Genomic DNA, 19,409 nt, shown 5'->3' on the forward strand with positions numbered 1-19,409 from the left:
TTTTGTTTACTTTTTACATTTTTGGCTGTTGAAGAGGCTTGGGAGGGGGGGAGCTCTCTTTGCCGGCCCAAATCACCAGTAGGCTGGATCGTGTGACGGATGTTTTTTTTTTGTTTCTCATTTTTCAAGACGTCAATAACAATTCTTTTGTTTTTTTTGAAAGGCATTGTATAACTTTTTTTTTTAATTTAATGGTGGGCGAATCTCTCTTGTTCTCCCTACCAGCACATCTCTACTTGGCATGCCGCCCGCTGCCACGCCTCCTGCTTTCTGCACGTCTGTCTGTCTGCGCGTCAGCTTCCATCGATTTTTTCTTTTTCTTTTTCTATATTTGACAGTGTTGAATTTTTTTTTGTTTTACAAGGTTTTGTTATATATTTTGGTTTAATGTATTCAATGTTCGGTGAGTTGAAGCTGTCTAATCGGGCTCAGCGGTGTTTTGGGAGTCTTAATTATTTTGTGCACGATTTGGAAGCGGCATCAGGCGCTTGTTTGTCGGGAAAGAGTTTGATTACTTTTATGTTTGAGGATGCCGCGTTGGATGGAATTTTTTTACCGCCGTCGTCATTAGTGTCGAGTGTGGTGAAGTGTGCTAAATCGAACTTATGCAACGGATACAGCTATTGCTTTGGGTTTGATGAGACTCGCGAGGCCATTGGAAAGTATTGGAAGATGAACTTTGCGCATTCAATCAAGGTGCAGATCACTGGTGATCATGTTGTTGTTGCGTCGGGCTCCTCCGATGCGTTATCCATGTGTTTCGGATCCTTGTGCAGCTACGGTGATAATATTTTGTTGCCGTTTCCTTCTTCTCAACATTACACTACCAGTTGTTTTTACTACGGTATTGAACCGCGTTTTTATTGTTGCAATCACGAGAAGGATTGTGAGATTGACTTTGATCATTTGCGAAGCCTTGTTGATGGTAAGACGAAGGCGATTTTGGTGAACAATCCCTCTAACCCTTCTGGCAGTAACTTTTCGCGGCAACACATTGCGGAGCTTATCCGTGTGTGTGAGGAACTGCGTCTCCCGCTGATTTCGGATGAGGTCTACGCGGGACTGGTGTTTTCCGGTGAAGCGTTTACCTCCGTGGCGGCATTTGACACACACGTGCCCCGATTTGTTGTCAGTGGGCTCTCGATGCGGTTCAATGTTCCGGGTTATCGTTTTGGGTGGGTGATTGTATTGGATCGTGACGGTTATGGTGCCAAACTACAGGCAGCGGTGCGCTGTCTGGCAACCCGTTCTTTGATGCCTAACTCAGTTTTGCAACATGCAGTCGTGAAGGCCCTTGAGGAAACGCCACAGAGTTACTTTGATGACTGCGCGAGACGTCTAGAGGAGGGGGCCATGGCGCTTTACAACGGTTTGTGCGGGCATCCTGGTTTAAAGCCGGTACGGCCGCGTGGATCGTTGTTTATTTTTATTGTTCTCGTCTTTGGGGAATTGGACAGCAGTATTCAGTCGGACGTTGAGTTTGCCAAGAAACTTGCGGAGGAGGAAAATGTGCATGTACTTCCAGGAGAGTATTTTAATATGCCTGGGGCTCTGCGGATTACAGTCTCGAGACCCTTGCCGATAATAAAGGATGCTGTGGGCCGTATTGGATCGTTCTGTGAGAGACACCGACGAGGCTAATGTGAGGCACTATATATATTCTCAGTGAAATGTGTTTTAAGAGGGATGATGTGAGTGGAAGAGGTTCAGATGGTCCTCCCTGAAATTTGTTGTCTATAATTATCGTAGGTGAGGGGGATGCTTGAGGATCAAGCAGACGCATATATGCACGTGCGCAAACTCTTGCTTCCTTTATTTCATTCTCGATTCATAAAAAAAAAGAAAAACGAGGGTGAAATTCATGTGGAGTTTTTTAATTGGTGGTAGGAAAATTGTGTGTGTGTGTGAGTGTTTTTTTTTTTTTGGGTGCTCAGCTTCGAGGGATGAATATGATGCCCTACAGCGTTCATCCTGCGCGGCTCTGTGACGGTGTGTGTGTTCCTCTGATGCTTCTCCACTGCAGCCTCCTTATGTGGGTAGAAGTTTTTTTTTCCCTACATTCCCGATTGGTGGGGCGCACGTCTTGTACGATAGTGGATGGCGTGCAGGCTATCGAATAATTTTGAGAAGTCACAGGGATTAATAAAAATAAAAAAAAAATATATTTTTTGGGGTTTTTACTTGTTGTTGGGAAACACAGTTTATTTGCGGAGCTTAAATGAATCAGCTTGTGAGGTGGTAGTTGTGGCGGTCCACTCATGGGTGGGGAAGCGCCTCACGGAAAAGTATTTTAATGGATGGCAAAAGTTGCAAGTGCTGTTACCACTGTTTCAAGACGGTTTTCTTTGTTGTCCTTTTTCACTTGGGCGGGGACAGTTCCATAGGAAAGATGCCGTATTGCTAAATATAAATGGGGACAGAGAAGCCTTACTACGAGTCGTGTACCCACAATGGTGATCCCATGGGCGACGTTCTTGAGAAACGGCTCGGCACAACGTGGCTTTGCTCTCCCGCAGATATTTGTGCAAGTGTCAGTAGTAACGGGAGTAAGCGTAGCCATAGTGTTGGCGGTGTGTTTGTGCTGGTGGTAGCGGCCGGAAAGGGCAGCACATCGTTTATATGACTTAGCACCTTTAGTCCTCAGTCATTACACGTTGGGTGTGCACAGACTTACCTGATATGCTGCTGGGGATTTGTTGATGGCTGCAAAAAGACGCTAAAAGATCATGTTGCCTTCGTCAAGCAGCCGTATGCGCTAATCCTCACTTACTTGGAGGCGCGTTGGCTTGGTATTTTCGCTCTGGCGGAGTTCACGCATATAGGCTACAATCTTATTTTTGCTTCCAATAGTTTTCACATTACGCCTTGGCGTGTGTTGTACCCTCATTTAGCGCCTACCGCTTGTTGTGCGACCAGCTGTCCTGTTTGGTGTCTACGGAGCGTTTAACTACAACGGTGCTCATACGTCTGAAAGTAACCGGGGCCTTGATTCTGGTCTTGGGCAGGGTGACTATGAGCGAGGCATCCGAGAAAAGGAAGTGGGGGAGTCCCTCCTGGCGCAGGTAGACTTTAGGCTGGAGGAGGACCACGCAAAGCCAGAGGACGATCGCTGTCTGTGTTTTCGCCGTCATGCACGAGTGCATGTGAAATAAATGGTGGGCATGGGTGTAATGGTGGAGCAACAAGTCGCTGCAGTTTGTTTGTGTCTTTCTGCGTTAGTCCCCGCGTCGCTGTTCGTCGCTATTATCCCGTCCCCTTCATGTGCTACACTTTTTTTTTCCGTTTTCTGTCATGCTTTGCCTCGCCACAACCCTTTTGGTTATATATATATATATGTTATCATTTTTATTTTTGTTGTTGTGTTTGTTTTGTTAGTCTCTATGGGTGGAAGAGAGATGCCGCGCGCTGCGCCAGCATCTGGCGAAGGGGACACTTTTTCATTGCGTGCAGGCAAGACACCCGTGTCGATTCGTCTTGTGCCGACGGTACTGCAGATGGCGCCTCTCCTGCCGCAGCACGCCTTGCAACATAGACGGAAACTGCAACGCCAGCGCCGCGTCGTATGGGACGACAGGCCCGTCGTTTCTCTACGCTTCTATGATGTGCGTCTGGGGCCACGTATTCATACCAAAGTGAGAAGGCAGAAATTTGTTGAGGTGAGGTTTCTTCGCGTTCTGTGGGACCTGCAGAGTACATGTCAGCTGAGTTTTGTCGATCTGACATCCGCAAACAGTTGTTTCACCTTTGTCTAAAAATGATCTGTCTTTCTGTGTCTCTTTTTTTTTTTGAGCGGGTGGGTGGGTTTCAGTGGATGTATCTCTGTTGGATGGGGCGTGCTTTCTTTTGTTCCTTTTCTCAGCCCGTAGTAATGTGTCTCTTTCCATCTTCTTTGCGTTGTTGTGCCCTTATCTTTTTGCCACAGAACACTGAGCTCCCACTTCCTCTCCACACACACGTGCTTACACACACCAAAAACTGCGGCATAGTGGGGAAGAGTGTGTGGAAAATATACTCACGTGTGCCAGTCGTATTTGTTTTGTGTGTTCGTGATTGGGTTTCTTTCCGCAGACTGGCTAGAAGAGCACGATGCGGCATTCAAAAATGCAGTCTCCGACGTCACTGGGAGAGAGTCATGTTAGTAATGGGGTCCACCTTGCAGTCAACAGTTGTGAAAACTGTGATTTTAGATGCGCTGCTCGTGCCACTGGCGACACCACCTCATCTGTGGACTTTGGGAACTCAAGCACACATGCAGCAGAATATTTCTGCCCAGTATTTATCCCGTCTAAGTCACGATATCACAGTGAACGTGGAACCATCTCGCTCCTGATACGGGATATGGTGCCCTTTACGCTCGTTGTGGAGCCAGGGGAGCGCGTGCTGTACGAACAGCTGGTGGATAGGTTGCTGAAGAAGTGGTGGTGGGGTGCGGGGGATGCGGAGGAAGATGGGGCACGGTGGTTGCCCCAGCGTCCAGGGTTCCGACAAATGTCCCGCCTCCAGTCGCAGGCGTTGGTCTCCACGCCGCCCTGCACACCCCCACCCCCAGCTCCACTACCAATACGGCGACAGCGAGATGTAGCAGAGGTGCGGAAACTTGTCAATATTCAGTCGCTGCCATTATCTGATCAAGGCGTGTCTTATGTTCGGAATCACATTCTGACAGAACTTGTTTCGAGAGCGTTGTCAACAACCTCAAGCGTCTTGTTAAACGATCGGGCGGCGCAGTGGTTTTGGGTAATGGATGACGACATTCAACGATTCTACATGGCCTGGAATGGCAAGAACAATGTCATTACTCCACGTCAACTTTTTACTGAGGTCTACAGTCGCATCCAGATGTTACACGGTTCCGCTTGCGAAATGAATGACATTGCCGTATTTTCTTTGGAGTACCCCCGATTTGCTTACAAGTATGGTGATGGCGATTTGGCTTTGAACAGTTACAATAACATTGCCTCGCTTTTTCGTTACGATCTTGTGCCGCCCGACTGCCGCTACCGCTTCCGTATCCGTGAGGACTATGACTACACGTTGCAGCTTATAAGTCATGGGCTAAAGACGGCGCGGTTTCGTAACCTTTCCTTTGAGGTGCCTGGAATGGCAGAGATGGCGGGAGGTATGACGAACTACTACAAGACTCAGAAGGAGGACATCAGACTGCAGAACAAGATGTTTGTCGAGACTTGGCCGGCTGTGGCACAGGAATGCATCAAGGGAAAGGGAGTTCTACAACGGGAAGACATACGCGTCCGGTGGGACCTTCTTCATCCAAAGAAAAACCCTAACCCCAGCGCTACTGTGCACTGCCGCACGCCACTGCAGACGAAGGCGCATAAATCCCTACCCCACAACATCAATGCGGCACACCCAAAGACGAACGAGGGCTGTGGTAAGCCCTTAGGCAGCGCAAAGAAAGGCAAGTTGAAGGCAAAAAGAAGTCGGTCGTCGGATGCGGCGCGGGAAGCGAGAAAAACGGAAGAGGATGTGGAGGAGCAGAAGCTTCGAATGACCTCAATGATGACCACGGGTTTGACTGAGAAAAAACATACGGAGACGAAGGCGTCAAATGTGGAAATCAGGAGACTACCTGGGTGGAAGGGCTACGCCCTCGAACGATGGAGATGTCTTACGGAAGATGAGGCCTTGGGACTGCACTTACATCCCATTCCATCAGAAAGATTGCGTCTTGGGCAAACCGTTGCAGTTGTTCCACCTTTGTTTCATCAAACCCCTTCTGTTGTGGAAGCCGTACTTGTCGACAAGAGCATTGTGCGGAAGCGCCGAGTTAGAAAGACGGAAGGGCCTGGTACCACAGAAGTGAAGAAGGGGTCAGAGGAGGATACCGTTATTGAGTGGAGTGCGGTGGCGCGTGGGCTACCTATCCTATCTGTTACTTGTTGCTATGAAGTACCTGCGGTGGGTGTTGGTGTCGTCGCTGCCGCTGTGGATGCCTTCTTTGAGAGGGAGTTGGAGAAGGAAAAAGAAGCTGTGGGGTAGAGAATGTAACGATGAATGCTGTGGATACGGTAGGTGTCGCTCTCCATAGCAAAGAAACAATCAAAGAATGCTAGGGGCAAGGCATAGATACTTGTGGAGCACGGTATTGTTAATAATAGAGCAACATGGATAATAATAATAAAGGATGTCCTTCGCTTCATTAACCCCGCCGACTCCCTAGGTGCATACGAGACGGTGGCAGGAAATGTGAAGGAATGATTTCTTTGCACAGTAAAGCGAGACACCAGCGTTGGGGTGCGAGGAGCGTCTCTATTGGTTCCGCTTTTTGTTTGTATTATTCTGGGGGTGTTTGGGGGCAGTTATGTATGTTTATTTATATCGATTTTTTTTTACCCCCGCTTTGTACGTGAGGCGGGGAAAGGAGTGTGCGGGAACTAACATGTGTGCAGGGGTGCATTTCCTCAGGGTTCCCTGCGAGATGTTCTTTACTCGGCCATGTGTGCTGCGGTTATGAGGGAAGGAGAGTGAATGGGAGTGTGGCTCTGGGTGCTTCCCAGGTGTCTGTCATTCAGCAGTGGCTCTTACGCACACACAAAAGGATATGGGCGGGGCGGGGTGGGATGGGGTATGGATGCATGCATCTGGCCTCTCCTTTATCTTTCTTTTTTTCTCATCATGTCAGCAATGGGGTGTCTTGTCTCAATTCGTATTTTACTTTCTTCGCTACTCAATGATTAGTTGTGCTTTATAAAAAGCTGCGGACGATACCAAAGCGAAGAATCAGCGTCATCGGATATGTATTTGTGTGTCTTTATCCTATGGGATATGAATGTATTTATTCCTCTTGGCAATGTTTCTAGTGGACAGGCATGGTTAGCCACCATAACCTCCACCTCAGTCACCCATTCTAAATGAAAAATCTTTTTTCTTTTTTTCTCTGTTTTTTTTTTTTAACTTCTCACACGGTAATACGGGAGAAATTTCGCTGTAGATAGCACTGGTTGTCCTCTGCATGTGCTTGTACCGTGTTCTTGTAGCTGTTTTTTTTATTTTGTTTATTTTTGGTTTTGAAAACAAAATGTCGTTCAGGGTGTTGAGTGTGGTAACATAACATTAACATACAACCACACACGCACAAACTCACTTTATATTTGTATGTATTGCGCTCGCGCGCATTCACCATTTCCATCTACATTCATATGCATTTCTATGCTCCATTGGGGTGCATCCGTCAACGCCACGGCATAGGCATCTGCATCCATCCACGCCTTCACCGTAGTTGTTGTTTTGTCACTTCCGGACGTGTCCGGCCAGTCGCACGTAATGCAGCCCTATATGACACAGTTAATTTTTCTTTTTTTTTCTCTTTCCGTTGTTGTTTTTGTTTTTGTTTGCACGCTTTTAAGGTGTTAGGTTCTGTGAATACGAAGATCGTTTTTTTCTTTTTTGTTTGTTTGATTTTTTTTTGACTTTTTTTTCTGCCGGTCTTCAGCAAAAACAAAACACAACAATGTCTGCTGGTGGTCCTGACACACTTCCCCTCAACATCATGCGCAAGCGCACAGCTGAAGAAGTCAACAAAGACGTCAGCGCCACGGCGGATCGCTTTCGTGAGCGCTTTGAGGGAAAAACTGCCTCCGTTAGCGAACGCAAGGCGGAGACGACAACGATGGTGAACGAGTACTACGACCTCGTGACGGACTTTTACGAGTATGGCTGGGGACAACATTTTCACTTTGCCCCGCGCTATTTTGGTGAGTCCTTCTTTGAGTCGATCGCCCGTCACGAGTACTTTTTGGCGTACCAAGGACAGTTCAAGCCGACCGACACGGTGCTCGACTTGGGCTGCGGTGTTGGCGGTCCGGCACGCAACATTGTGCGCTTCACTAACTGCAACGTGATGGGCGTCAACAATAACGAATACCAGATCAGCCGCGCCCGCCGTCACGACACCAAGCACGGTATGAACAGCAAGATCAACTACACCAAGACGGACTTCAGCGAAATGTGTTTTGGTGATAACGAGTTTGACGGTGCCTACGCTGTTGAGGCTACATGCCATGCTTCAGACAAGGTGAAGTGCTTTAAGGAGGTATACCGTGTCATCAAGCCTGGAAGTTACTTTGTCCTGTACGAGTGGTGTGTTACGGACAAGTATGATCCAAACAATGAGGAGCATCGTCGTATTATTCACCAGATTGAGCTTGGTGACAGCCTTCCCGAACTGGAGACTGCGCAGCAGGTGCTTCGGGCGCTGGAGGCATCTGGCTTCACTGTAGAGGACAGCTTCGATGTGGCGGAGCGCTTTGAGTCAAGCCCGATCAAAAACACGGCATGGTACGCACCGCTGCAAGGGAGCTACACGACACTGACAGGCTTCAAGTCCACCCCGGTGGGTCGCTGGATCACAAACAAAATGTGCCATGTGTTGGAGTTTGTTGGCCTTGCGCCGCGAGGCACATATAAGACGACTGAGATTCTTGAGGAGGCCGTAAAGGGTCTCGTGCTAGGAGGCGAGATGGGCATTTTCACCCCGTCCTTCTTTGTGAAGGCGCGGAAGCCGCTCCCTGGTGAGAAACAAAATAAGTAGAAGCATACGAAGGCAATGAATTTGATCGGTGCATGACAACATAGAAAAGCCTGGGGATGTGAGAGTGATATGCGTGCGTAAAATGAAAGATTGCGTTCTGTTTGTGGGAGGAGTGGTAAATAGAAACTTCTTGTATGAGATCGGGGAATGAGGCAGCCAGGCAAGCTAACAAGTAGAGGAAAATATACGAGAAGGAAGTAAGGAAGGGGGTGGGAAAGAGGAAGGAAAAAAAGAAGGTCCAGGATAATATAAAGAAAGAGCCTTGCTACTGGTAAGGAGCGGCGCACGTATGTGAGCACGCAAGCAGGAAAGCGTAGGTGCAATTTGTGCGGAGAGGCCAGGGAGGGTAAATGTTGAGAAACACCCTTGGTTTTTCTGTTGGCCACTGCGCTGCTCAGTGTTATCTCCGGCCGCCAAAGTGTCTTCCTTTGACCTTTTTTTTTTTTTTGGCTATCGTGGCCAACACCGGACCCCATTGCGATATTTCCCCGCCCATCCGCCTTTCGTCCCTGTTCTTCCCTCCTTCCCGGGCATGTGTGTGCGACCTCTCGGGTGGTAAGGAGGCCATGAATGGTGGCGGAAACACCATTTAAACAAAATGTACTACAAGGAATAAAAAGGGAGCGGAGGAGGGAAAAAAAAGTGGTCCAGGAATCAGAAGACGTGTAGAGGAGTGTTGGTGTTTTATATTGTTCTTTGTGGAGATTTTTTTTTGTTGTTGTTGTTTTTTGTTTTTTAGGGCAAAGAAGGGAAAATAGGGGACAAAAAAGGGGGTTATTTCTACTCAATAAGCGGAAGAATATTTAGTTTGTGCTTTTCTGCGTGGATGGAGGGGTCAGAAGCGAAAAAAAAAGGTTTTCTAAGAGGAGAGGAAAAAAAAACACACACACACACAATTTCTTTTTTTCACAATAAAATATACGTGTGCATCTGTGGATATATGTGCACCCATTTTGTTGTTTACGTGCGATTGTGTGTGAGAGGGCGAAGAAGCAGATGGTGATCGGGGCGGTACCAATAAATGTGATGTATTTCCACGTACGCAACCTATGCAGCTATGTATGTGTGTGGGTGACTCAAATAAATGGGAAAAGAGCGAGAAGGACTCGCAACTTCTATATAAGTGGAATGAATAATTTATCTCATTGGCTTCGCTAACTACTTTGTTTCCTCTCCTCGCGATTCATTGCTCCCCGTTAAACCACGGTATTATTTTTGACTTTACTGCAGAACACGCAATATATCCATGCATACGTGCATCATATATATTTATATATATATATATATATGATGTTCCCTCCAGGTCAAAAGGATAAACAGAAAACAAGAGAGAACGAAAGATATAAAAATGCTGTTTCTGGTAAACTCTAAGAGGGCTGTGAAGCCGTGTATTTGTTTTCCACTATGTATGTGCTGTGCTTTTTTTTTTCTAACATTGTCAAGTCTTTATTGCTTTTTTTTTGTTTTTGTGTTTTTTTGTCTTAAGCACTTCAGTAGTCTACGCGCAGAGAACCTTGGGAGAAGTGGAGTGTAGGCGTTTTTTTTTGTTTTTGTGCGTATTGGTGTCGTTGGCGCAAGAGACGAGGCCCGTCTGACAACCTCCGTAAAGGAAGAAGATATTGGGTGGGGTGTAGTTGTATTATACGGAACTGCACAGTGGTAGAGGAGTGTGTGTTTGAATTAAGCGGGGGAAAAAAAAAGTGGAGGAACTCATAAATGTTGACGCCCCATCAGTTGGATCTTGTAGAGCGCGCCTTTCGCTCGCTGGACACGAAGGGTGATGGCTTGCTCTCCATTGAGGATATCATCCGCGTCTTTGACGTCTCAAGGCACCCGCGAGTGAAGGAGGGAGTCATGGCGCCCTCCGCCGTCAGTGAGATGCTGACATACCAATTTGGTGAGAGTTTGAAAGAGCAAAATGGCGTCACGTTTGACGTCTTCATGCGCTTTCATGAGAGGATGGCTGCGGAGGCCGAGAGCGAGCGTGTTTCCGACCAGGAGGACTTCTTGACTGCCACCATCGAGGGTGTGTGGCGCCTGGGCAACCTGCTCGAGCCCACGTTTATTCGCCCCGTCATTCCCGTTGAAGGGTTCCCCAGCGGCATCTACGCCACGCAGCTTATGTCGCTAGTGTGGCCGGATCCAAGCTCGCCTCCGGGGTCGTACGTGTTGCGTGTGATTCGTGATGTAGTGCAACCCCATTTCTCGCGTGGTGATTTGCCATCACAGCTTTGCGGGTTCTTTGCGTACCCAGCGGAGCTGGCGGGTATGACACTCATTGAGGTCCCCTCACAAATATCAATGCAGCGCTGGCTGGACTTTGTCTGGGAATACGCGGAAGGAAAATATGCGGTGGTGCCAAGTCTGGTATCTGCTCTCGTTGATCTTGAAACCGTCCCAGAGTACCTGCGGGAACTCATTGTTGAACCTGAGACTGTGAAGCAGCTGCCATCAGTACGGTTTATCCCGACACTAAAGGCGTTCAACCCAATGTACAAACGGACGAGTGACGAATACGGCTATGGAGTGCCGGAAGAAGTCAAGCGTATACATCACTGGAAGTTTAAGACGTATGACGGAACGGCGTATGGACTAATTTACCACGGCCGCGTGGAGAAATTCACAAAGATGCTGTACGGTCAGTCGCAGTCTACGGTGGCAAGCGGCGTAAATATTTGAGGTTGGTGTTCAATGCCAGTCAGAAATCATGTTTATTTTTATTGGGATCTTGCAGGCACTATATCGCAGATGCACACGACTACCCTCATTCCGAACGAGGACAAGAAAGAGCGAGGCTTGTGCCTACCACTGGCACATGTATTATTATTATTATTGCTTTGGTGTGTATCTCCCTTTTTTTTTGGGTTCCTCTTTTACCTTCTCTTTGTTTTTGTGAGTGTGTGCGACGCTTTCCAGTGGACTCTCTTTCTGTTTCTTTTTATGGTGTAAACGTAAAACTGTACGATTTTTGTTTTGGAAAGAGTTTGGGAAGGAAGGTGTGGGAATGAATGAGGACGCGAAGGAATTACTACACTGGATCCGTAAATGGGGCCCTATCAATAACAGTCTTCTTCACTTGGCCAATAACTCCCATGTACTATACCCGTTTGCAGTTTCTATTAGCAACGGGGGTGCGGTGTCTTCGTCTGCCCCCTCACTGGTTGGGAAACAGAGCAGTGCTGCTGTAATAGGACAAGGGGGAGCTGAAGGGGGCGTGAGGGAGGCGGCGGAAGCTGCTGCAGAGGGGGTCGCAGCTGCCTTTACCGAGGCGACAGACAGTAGCAACATAGTGGTGATGTACGCGCTTGTGTATGATATGCTTTCTACTTTTGGAAAAGTGGGGTTTTGGTCGAACGTTGTCATTTTAGAGCAGCTGCTTGCTTCGTCAGTTTCTGCGTGGGTGATGCGGTTGTGTGCGAGCAGCGGCGATCGTCTCCATGCGTGTCCGGCACCATTGATTGAAGAGCTGAAGCCGCGGTGGATCTGGTGGGAATCCCGTGAATTGAGCGAGGTTTGGGAAGAGGCGTTGGAAACCAACAGCAGGCCGTGGATAACGCTAACGGGGGTAACTATGGTGGATGCAGAGGCGGGTAAAAAGCGCACTCAGGTGCGATCAGTCACAGTGACGTCAGACACTGTGACGCATGAGAGGAAGCGGCTGCATGAAGACGACGGTGCGGAATGCAACCCGAAAACAAAGACCCACATAGAGGTGGAGACAAAAAAGTGGGAAGCAGAAGCAGAGGAAATATTAGCTCTACATAGTCTTGTCACTTTTGCCTTACACTATCATCGAATGCGGTGGATTCTGCGGGTTGTATTTTTGCGCGTGGATGTTGAGATGAACGACATCGCGTGGCACATTATGCGAAGCTGTGTTCTGTCAACACTGAACTACAACAGTGCCATGATACAGACTGTCTTGCACCGCACCTTTGAGCATTGTGTGAATAACCCTCAGGGTCGTGATGGCTCTGCGGCAGCGGAACTTTCTCAGGCAGTTGCACAGGAGTGCTTTGATGCCGTTTCCTCACCCTCAGCGTCATTGGATACATTGAGGTGTTTAAGGGACAGTGATATATTTCTAGTCTGTCGAGTATTATTGATGTTGGATGAGTGTCGTGCGCAGGAGATTACCCGTCTTGTTACTGATCGGGTCGTTCTGTTCAATGAACAGCACGGCTGTGAACTGGCGCACAAGAATTTGAGGCCTTTGTTAGTGTCCAAGGGAACTGGCACATGTGACAAGGCGCCAACGCTTCAGGATGCCTTTGGAGCGTTACAAAACTGCCTGAACGCCTTCATGCGGCTGCGTACCTCCATGATGATCTACTTTGGTGGCAGGGCACATTATGCAGATCAGTTGTCGGTGCTCGGGCGTGATTGTTTTTTACAGGCTGAGCATGCATTTTTTGTTGGCTTTTGTAAAGGCGTTGTTTTTCTTAAATTTGTCGATGCCTGGGCTCTGCCACTCTGGCTGTGTGCATGCAAGGAGGAGCATGATCTGTGGCTGTCATCTACTACTGCCCATGCCGCACGGTGGCACAGCATAAACGAGTTTGCTGAAGACTTAGACGGCTTCACTGGTTGCTGCTCCTACAGTAAGGCGTTTTGGCAGGTGGGTGGGGCAGAACCTAGCAGCAACAGCTACACTACCTGGAATGGTGGCTTGCCGCGGAGGCCGGGGCTTGCGACACTGATCTTCTTTCTTAATCCCGAGCCGAAAGTACTCTCTGAGTTTGAAGCATGTTTTGCGGCAGCTGTGCGTCGATACTTTGAAGAACTTCTGGAGAAGTCGCACACAACTGGAACGTCGCTGCGGGCTCTTCCGCGTGATGTCTATCAGCACTGTGTATTTCTTCTCAGGCTTACAAATCAGCTGTTGGAGCCGTCCGCCTCCGCTGGTTGTGCGGGGGCCCACACAGCACTGCGGGCGGTGCAGAAGGGCATGCAAAACTTCTTTTTGGAACGTGAATCGTGTGTCATAGTCACCTTGGCAAGTGCCCTTCATGAGCAAGTGACGAGGGGGAATTCTCATTGGGGTGCAAGCGATGACGGCGGCACATACCTCGAGGTTCTTGACACCATTCTGGAGCTCGCCTCCCTTCTTCACTCGAAGGATCTTTTTGTGAACTGTTATTGTGGTTTGCTGGCGCCGCGGCTTATGATGTCGCAGCAAATCCTTGACGTTGGATATGGATACTGAAGTTATTTCCCGTCTGGCAATACGCCTGGGTGATTCTCTTGCGGCGGAACCCTTTGCCTTGCTGCGTGATGTTCGTGCTAGTACGACGGCTCCACATTGCATCGCACCAGTTGCAGGGGCAGTGCGACACCATACTGAACTGCTTCGACATGTGAGAGTGCTCTGTAAGGTTCGATGGGAGAAGTATGCTCTCGTTACAGTGAAGCTGTCAGAGATGCAGCGCTGCTTTGATGAAGGAAAGTGGTTTGACGCGAGCATGTTGCACGCGATGCGAACATTTGAGAAACGCTTTGACGGCATTGACAACAGCGCGGTGAGAAACAACTCAAGGCATAATATCTCATCTCATGGGAGTCATGGCTCCGGATTATTTGGGAGCCGTGAGGACTTCGAGCATAGCGATGATGAGGATCACAATGCAGTCAGCCAAGATGATCACGTGTTGGATGCTGCTACTACTAATGCTGCTGGTGCCGGTGCTGGTAGTGGAGGTGCTGAGTTTCGACACGCCTTTTTCCCCGCATCCAGCTCTTTTTCTGGGGCGGGGGGGGTGTTGCAGCAGCGACGGCTCTCGTGGTCACTTGGATGTGGTGTGCTCACTGTGGTGTGTTACGCGGCGAACGTGCATGAACGTGATCCTTCTTCGAGTGTGCAGCTGGTGATGCCGCCTATCGGTTTTTTGCTGTTGCAGGCAGTTGAACGCTATGGTGATTCCTCGACCACGACATCCATGCCTAGCCCTAACAGCTGTACTATGGAATTCCTTCACGGCATACTACCTGTCGAGGTGCCGAAACCGCTCCTTGCAGCTGTTTTGGGTGGCCTGGTGCGACATCGCATTGTGAAGCGGACTGTTCTCGCCAACAACTGCAGCAGTGGTGGTGACACGGGTGGGGTCAGCATGTACAGTCTGCCGGCATCGTTTGCGGGTTGCAAGAAGCGGAAAGTCGTCATTGACGTTGCCAACGCGCTGCATCACTGGGTGCCGTACTTGCAGGATGGGCCTGATGACAGCAAGGCAATCGTCATGACAGTGGATGGCATTCTCGACACGGAACGGCTGAGGAAATTGGAAGCTGCCGTCGTACGCGTTATGAAGGAGAAACACTCGCTTGCGCATTCCGATCTTTTTACTTCAGTCGCAGCACTTCTTGTGACCCATTTTGTGGTCACGGGACCAATGTTTAAGCGTTGCGTGACGCAGCTCATTGAGCGGGAGTTTATTACGAGGCAGGGCCGAGATACTTATGTATACCTCGTCTAAAGGGGCTTTTTTAAATATTTGCACCGTGCACTGAAGTCGGCATACAAATTATTTCCTCCTTTTTTTCTTGGTATATCTTAGTAACTACCATATATGCTAGCGGAGAGATGGTGGAGAGAGAGGAACTGAGTGAATGTTAACATGCTGAACTCTCTTTCATGAAGTTGCATGAAGAAGGAGAGCAAGAACCAAAGCGGAAAAAGTGGGAATTGAAGAGAACAGATACAGAGTTGTTTGTAATGTATGGATTACAAAAGGCGATGCAAATAAGTTGTAGGTACACATATATGTGCCTGTCATTTGATTTGGACTCCTCTTCACCCATTCATACATGCATACGCATGTTCTTGTTTTTATTTTTATACGTCATTGCTGCATGAGTAATGCGAAGTAGTTTGTTGTTTTTGTGTTGTTGGGGAGGAAGATGCGTGGCACTTCTCTGCCTTGCGAAGATGTGCATTGACACTAAACCTTCAGTCCTCTTTTTTTTTAAAAAATCCGTCTTCACTCCACGTGATAGTAGAGCCTACCCCTGTTTCTTCCTCGAAGTATATATGTACTGCAGTGACTGCCAAATGGTAGGGCAGTGAGTAAGCCGAAGTGAGGCGGTAACTGCTATTTGTGATTTTTTTTTTGATTATTGATGGATGGAAAGGTGGGAGGCTGGCGTGGGAAGAGGATTGTCCCGCCACATCTCGTGTGTGCCCCCTCACCCCACCCCACGCGGCGTTCACGAAAGCTCCGCGTTTATCACACCGCACGCATATGCGCCTGTTATTTTCTCCATTTCTCTTTTTTTTTCTGTTTGACTCTCCATTCCCAGTAGGATCAAGCGGAAATAGAACTGAAATACATACATATTTTTTTCGGTGAATTGTATAATTTACACGCGTGACATCGACTGCAAGCACCGTGCCGGGTGGGTGAGTGAGTGAAAGAAAAAGGAAAGGAAAATGTCCAAGGTCCCTCTCACAACATATATTGAGCAATTGAAGGCCTTGGACGGACTCCTTAAGATCAACGGGAAGCCACAACATCTGCACATTGTTGGCGACGAGCTTTACTGGCTTGAAGGGACCGAGCAGACGTTGTACGCCGTCAGTCTCCTGGATAGTGATGCGACTTCAAGGCGTGTCATTGCGTCTCAGGAGGGTGCGGGGGATGCAAGCGCACCCAATACACCTCAACTCAAGTCCAAGGAGGAAGAGTTGCTCCGCGAACGGCTCCGCCGTCATGTGACTGGCATCACTAACTATCACATCACCCCCTCCGATGGTACAGTGTTTTACACCGCTGGTACGAATACTTTTTTGTACCGCCCTTCCATGTCCAGGCATCCTTTAAATATATTTGATTACATCAACGAGGAGACACGTCAGCGCTACTTTGCTGATAAGAAGAAGCCGTTTCTCTGCGTCCAGCACCTTAAACGATTTTCACAGCCTGAGTTTGCCGGGGTGGCTACAGCGCAGTCGCTCAATGTTTTCAGCTTTGTGTACGGAAGCAATGTGTACATTGCGACTGTTGTGGAGCAGAGTGATACGGAGGCAGCTCCCCTCCATGTCGATGTGGAGTGCGTAACCACTTTTGGAGATTCGTTACATGAGTGTGGAACAGCTGATTACATCATGCAAGAAGAGTTTAGTCGCTACACAGGTCACTACGCGACGGAGAAGTATGTTATATTCAGCTACACAGATACATCTATGCTGCAAGACGTCTCCCTCATTGACGGCACTTCCAAATCTGGTGTGGAGAAGATGCCGTACGCCTGGGTTGGAGGCCCCAATGCGCATACGCTGCTTGTGGTGTACGAACGGAAAACGAAATGCTTTCGTGTGGTACCGGAGAAATCCATCGCTGCCGTGGCACCGTGGGCAGAGTACATACCACGCTTTGGATTCAAGGACGCTGATACGATTTACTTCTCCTTGCTCAGCCGGACACAGGAACGGTATTGTGTCTTGTCATGCTGCATAGAGACGCTACCGCTGGTGGACATCACTGAGCTCTCCTCGTTTTTTACCACGGATGCTGCCACGTGTGGTGCAATGGAAACAATGGTCATGTTTAATACCGAGTGGGAAGAGCACATCCCATGGGCGTGGGTGGAGGTGCCGCGGGGTCCCCCAATTCTTTTTGGAGCGACCCATGACATTCTCCTTCGCCACGCCGTCGAAACAGAGACGGCGCATTTCCACTTGTACATTCGGGATCTGACTTCTGACGACAAGAAGTGGCGTGCACTGACACAAGGCAAGTGGAACGTCAAACCTGACAGAATCTCGGTGCTGCAAGACCATGTGGTCTTTATGGCAAACGCAGACAGCAGGCTTGGTAGTCTCCTCTACAGTGTTCCCCTGGGGACTTCCTCCACAGAAGCCGCAACAGCGGCGCAGCTTACCCGATTATCACCACTACACGAACACGTGTACACCTACACAGTGGCGAACGGCTGCGTCTGTTATGTTGCAAGCACGGCGACGACACCACCCGAGCTCTACATCGCCTCGCTGGCGTATCCCGAATCACGGCGTCGAGTTGCAACATATATGCATGGTGACAGAGAGGAAAAACAAGGTGGTGAAAATAAAGATACAGCAGTTTCGTTTCTACGGAATGAAAACCTAATAAAAACAGAACTCGTCACCACCGTCAGCCGACGAGGCGTGCCACTCAGTGGTCGATTGTTCATTTCTCCGGCTGTAATCCCAGGCACACCGGCTCCGCTAGCCATTTACGTCTACGGAGGACCACACGTACAGTTGGTGTACGAACAGGACTACACCATCCTCTGCAAGCCACTTTTTCAGCTGCTGGCAAAGAGCGGCATCTCTGTCTTGGTTGCAGATGGGCAAATGAGCAATGCCAACGGTCTTGTAAACCTTAGCGTCTGCAAGAAGAACATGGGCAACTTTGAAACGTCGGACTATGTGGATTTCGTGAAACACTTAATCGCATCACCACTCCAGCCGAGCGGATTTATTGCCGATCCTTCCAGAATTGCAGTCCTTGGGTGGTCCTACGGTGGGTACGCGACGCTTCTAGCGATGTCACAGGCGCCAGATGTTTTTAAGCTTGGTTTCGCTGGTGCACCAGTGGCTGACTGGACGCTTTATGATACAGGTTACACGGAGCGATACATGGGTGAACTTTACGAGGTTGATGCTTGCGCCGGGGAGAACCCAAAAAGGAACGTCATCAGCAGAGCGTACACGAGGAGTGCAATCAAAGAGTTTGTTACCGGATTTCCAGATGATCTGAATCGCTTGTACATCACCCATGGCTTGCTGGATGAAAACGTTCACTTCGCCCACACCTGTGCACTCATCAACGCCTTGGTTAACGCAGGAAAGCCATTCAGTATTCTTGCCTACCCGGGGGAACGACATGGACTGCGACAAAACAAAATCTCTTCCCATCATCATGAAGCGATGGTAACCAAAACATTAGTGGAAACATTGTGAGCATCCGCCGCTCCCATTGCGCCGATGCACCCAAACGCAACGGCTTCTGACGCAACGTGAGTAAGACAAGAAATCAGCGGTGAGAGGGGGGGGGACATCATTAGGGGTTTGTATCAATATTTATCCATCATAAGCGGATGGTAACCAAAACATTAGTGGGAAGATTGTGAGTATCCGCCGCTCCCATTGCGCCGAGGCACCCAAACGCAACGGCTTCTGACGCAACGTGAGTAAGACAAGAAATCAGCGGTGAGGGGGGGGGGACATCATTAGGGGTTTGTATCAATTATTACACACTGAGCCAATGAACCAACAACTTAGAGATTAATGAATACAAACAACTGCTAATTAAGTGCCCTTACGACATTCGGATTTGCTTTCTCTACCCCCATATGCTAAGTGGTCACTCAATTTTTTTTTACATTTTTTCACTTCACATCATACTCCACATTTTTTTCAACCCAAAAAAAAAAGTCAAATGAAACAATATTACGCGCTGCACTACTCTCCACAGATGTGATGAAATTGCTATGTTACACTATTGGAAGACGAGTCTGATCCTTTGATGCATTGCTGTTATACGGCACTGACCAACGCGGCAGAAGGAGCGGGGACTTGCACCTCTTGTTGTGTCCTGCACTCCTTGACGCACCTCTCCTCTCTTCATGCCCACGCAGACCAGCAGGAAGGAACGTGGCAGGCTGCGGAGGGCTGCAATCCGTCCCTCCTGCGGTTCAACAACATGATCCAAGAGAGCGCGGTACACTGGCAGCAATTGATGACAAATTTCTTATGTAACTCGGGAAATCTGAGTGCACCCATTGACGACCCAACGGAGAACGCGTTAGATAGTAGCGCTGATGCCGCCCACGCCTCTGTGAGGCAGTGCCTACCATCCTCTGTAATAGCGAGCGGACCCTC

The 19,409-nt window shown here is 48.8% G+C and overlaps 9 protein-coding genes and 1 pseudogene across 9 annotated transcripts, besides 13 other annotated features; all 10 read left to right on the forward strand.

Annotated features, from left to right (window-relative positions):
• Window positions 1–23: part of a microsatellite that runs on past the window's edge.
• A 373-nt stretch (window positions 24–396) lies between these two features.
• TraAM80_07873 (putative tyrosine aminotransferase) lies at window positions 397–1,641 on the forward strand (the record flags this gene model as incomplete). Its single annotated transcript, XM_029384645.1, has 1 exon — window positions 397–1,641. The coding sequence occupies one exon, from the start codon at window positions 397–399 to the stop codon at window positions 1,639–1,641; it is 1,245 nt and encodes a 414-aa protein (XP_029235498.1).
• A 252-nt stretch (window positions 1,642–1,893) lies between these two features.
• Window positions 1,894–1,912: a microsatellite.
• Window positions 1,913–2,409: 497 nt separating this feature from the next.
• TraAM80_07874 (methylase) lies at window positions 2,410–3,128 on the forward strand (annotated as a pseudogene).
• Window positions 3,129–3,313: 185 nt separating this feature from the next.
• Window positions 3,314–3,373: a microsatellite.
• Window positions 3,374–3,380: 7 nt separating this feature from the next.
• Window positions 3,381–3,752, forward strand: TraAM80_07875 (uncharacterized protein; the record flags this gene model as incomplete). The annotated part of the gene is made up of 1 exon (XM_029384646.1): window positions 3,381–3,752. One exon carries the CDS (start codon window positions 3,381–3,383, stop codon window positions 3,750–3,752), a length of 372 nt encoding a protein of 123 aa, XP_029235499.1.
• A 334-nt stretch (window positions 3,753–4,086) lies between these two features.
• On the forward strand, window positions 4,087–6,000 carry TraAM80_07876 (uncharacterized protein; the record flags this gene model as incomplete). The annotated part of the gene is made up of 1 exon (XM_029384647.1): window positions 4,087–6,000. One exon carries the CDS (start codon window positions 4,087–4,089, stop codon window positions 5,998–6,000), a length of 1,914 nt encoding a protein of 637 aa, XP_029235500.1.
• An 882-nt stretch (window positions 6,001–6,882) lies between these two features.
• Window positions 6,883–6,913: a microsatellite.
• An 88-nt stretch (window positions 6,914–7,001) lies between these two features.
• Window positions 7,002–7,030: a microsatellite.
• A 110-nt stretch (window positions 7,031–7,140) lies between these two features.
• Window positions 7,141–7,180: a microsatellite.
• A 129-nt stretch (window positions 7,181–7,309) lies between these two features.
• Window positions 7,310–7,354: a microsatellite.
• Window positions 7,355–7,395: 41 nt separating this feature from the next.
• Window positions 7,396–7,439: a microsatellite.
• A 32-nt stretch (window positions 7,440–7,471) lies between these two features.
• On the forward strand, window positions 7,472–8,551 carry TraAM80_07877 (sterol 24-c-methyltransferase; the record flags this gene model as incomplete). Its single annotated transcript, XM_029384648.1, has 1 exon — window positions 7,472–8,551. One exon carries the CDS (start codon window positions 7,472–7,474, stop codon window positions 8,549–8,551), a length of 1,080 nt encoding a protein of 359 aa, XP_029235501.1.
• Window positions 8,552–8,741: 190 nt separating this feature from the next.
• Window positions 8,742–8,788: a sequence feature (GA-rich).
• A 437-nt stretch (window positions 8,789–9,225) lies between these two features.
• Window positions 9,226–9,287: a microsatellite.
• Window positions 9,257–9,288: a microsatellite.
• Window positions 9,289–9,812: 524 nt separating this feature from the next.
• Window positions 9,813–9,840: a microsatellite.
• Window positions 9,841–9,996: 156 nt separating this feature from the next.
• Window positions 9,997–10,029: a microsatellite.
• Window positions 10,030–10,267: 238 nt separating this feature from the next.
• Window positions 10,268–11,230, forward strand: TraAM80_07878 (uncharacterized protein; the record flags this gene model as incomplete). Its single annotated transcript, XM_029384649.1, has 1 exon — window positions 10,268–11,230. One exon carries the CDS (start codon window positions 10,268–10,270, stop codon window positions 11,228–11,230), a length of 963 nt encoding a protein of 320 aa, XP_029235502.1.
• A 325-nt stretch (window positions 11,231–11,555) lies between these two features.
• TraAM80_07879 (uncharacterized protein) lies at window positions 11,556–13,757 on the forward strand (the record flags this gene model as incomplete). Its single annotated transcript, XM_029384650.1, has 1 exon — window positions 11,556–13,757. The coding sequence occupies one exon, from the start codon at window positions 11,556–11,558 to the stop codon at window positions 13,755–13,757; it is 2,202 nt and encodes a 733-aa protein (XP_029235503.1).
• A 214-nt stretch (window positions 13,758–13,971) lies between these two features.
• Window positions 13,972–15,021, forward strand: TraAM80_07880 (uncharacterized protein; the record flags this gene model as incomplete). The annotated part of the gene is made up of 1 exon (XM_029384651.1): window positions 13,972–15,021. The coding sequence occupies one exon, from the start codon at window positions 13,972–13,974 to the stop codon at window positions 15,019–15,021; it is 1,050 nt and encodes a 349-aa protein (XP_029235504.1).
• Window positions 15,022–15,974: 953 nt separating this feature from the next.
• TraAM80_07881 (putative dipeptidyl-peptidase 8-like serine peptidase) lies at window positions 15,975–18,488 on the forward strand (the record flags this gene model as incomplete). Its single annotated transcript, XM_029384652.1, has 1 exon — window positions 15,975–18,488. The coding sequence occupies one exon, from the start codon at window positions 15,975–15,977 to the stop codon at window positions 18,486–18,488; it is 2,514 nt and encodes an 837-aa protein (XP_029235505.1).
• Window positions 18,489–19,053: 565 nt separating this feature from the next.
• Window positions 19,054–19,407, forward strand: TraAM80_07882 (uncharacterized protein; the record flags this gene model as incomplete). Its single annotated transcript, XM_029384653.1, has 1 exon — window positions 19,054–19,407. A coding segment is annotated over one exon (354 nt), but the record flags the coding sequence as incomplete, so codon positions are not given.
• Between the last annotated feature and the right edge of the window lie 2 nt (window positions 19,408–19,409).

This window comes from Trypanosoma rangeli (assembly GCF_003719475.1).
Source record: "Trypanosoma rangeli strain AM80 chromosome Unknown Tra_15.4_contig_00352, whole genome shotgun sequence".
Classification (NCBI taxonomy): domain Eukaryota; phylum Euglenozoa; class Kinetoplastea; order Trypanosomatida; family Trypanosomatidae; genus Trypanosoma; species Trypanosoma rangeli.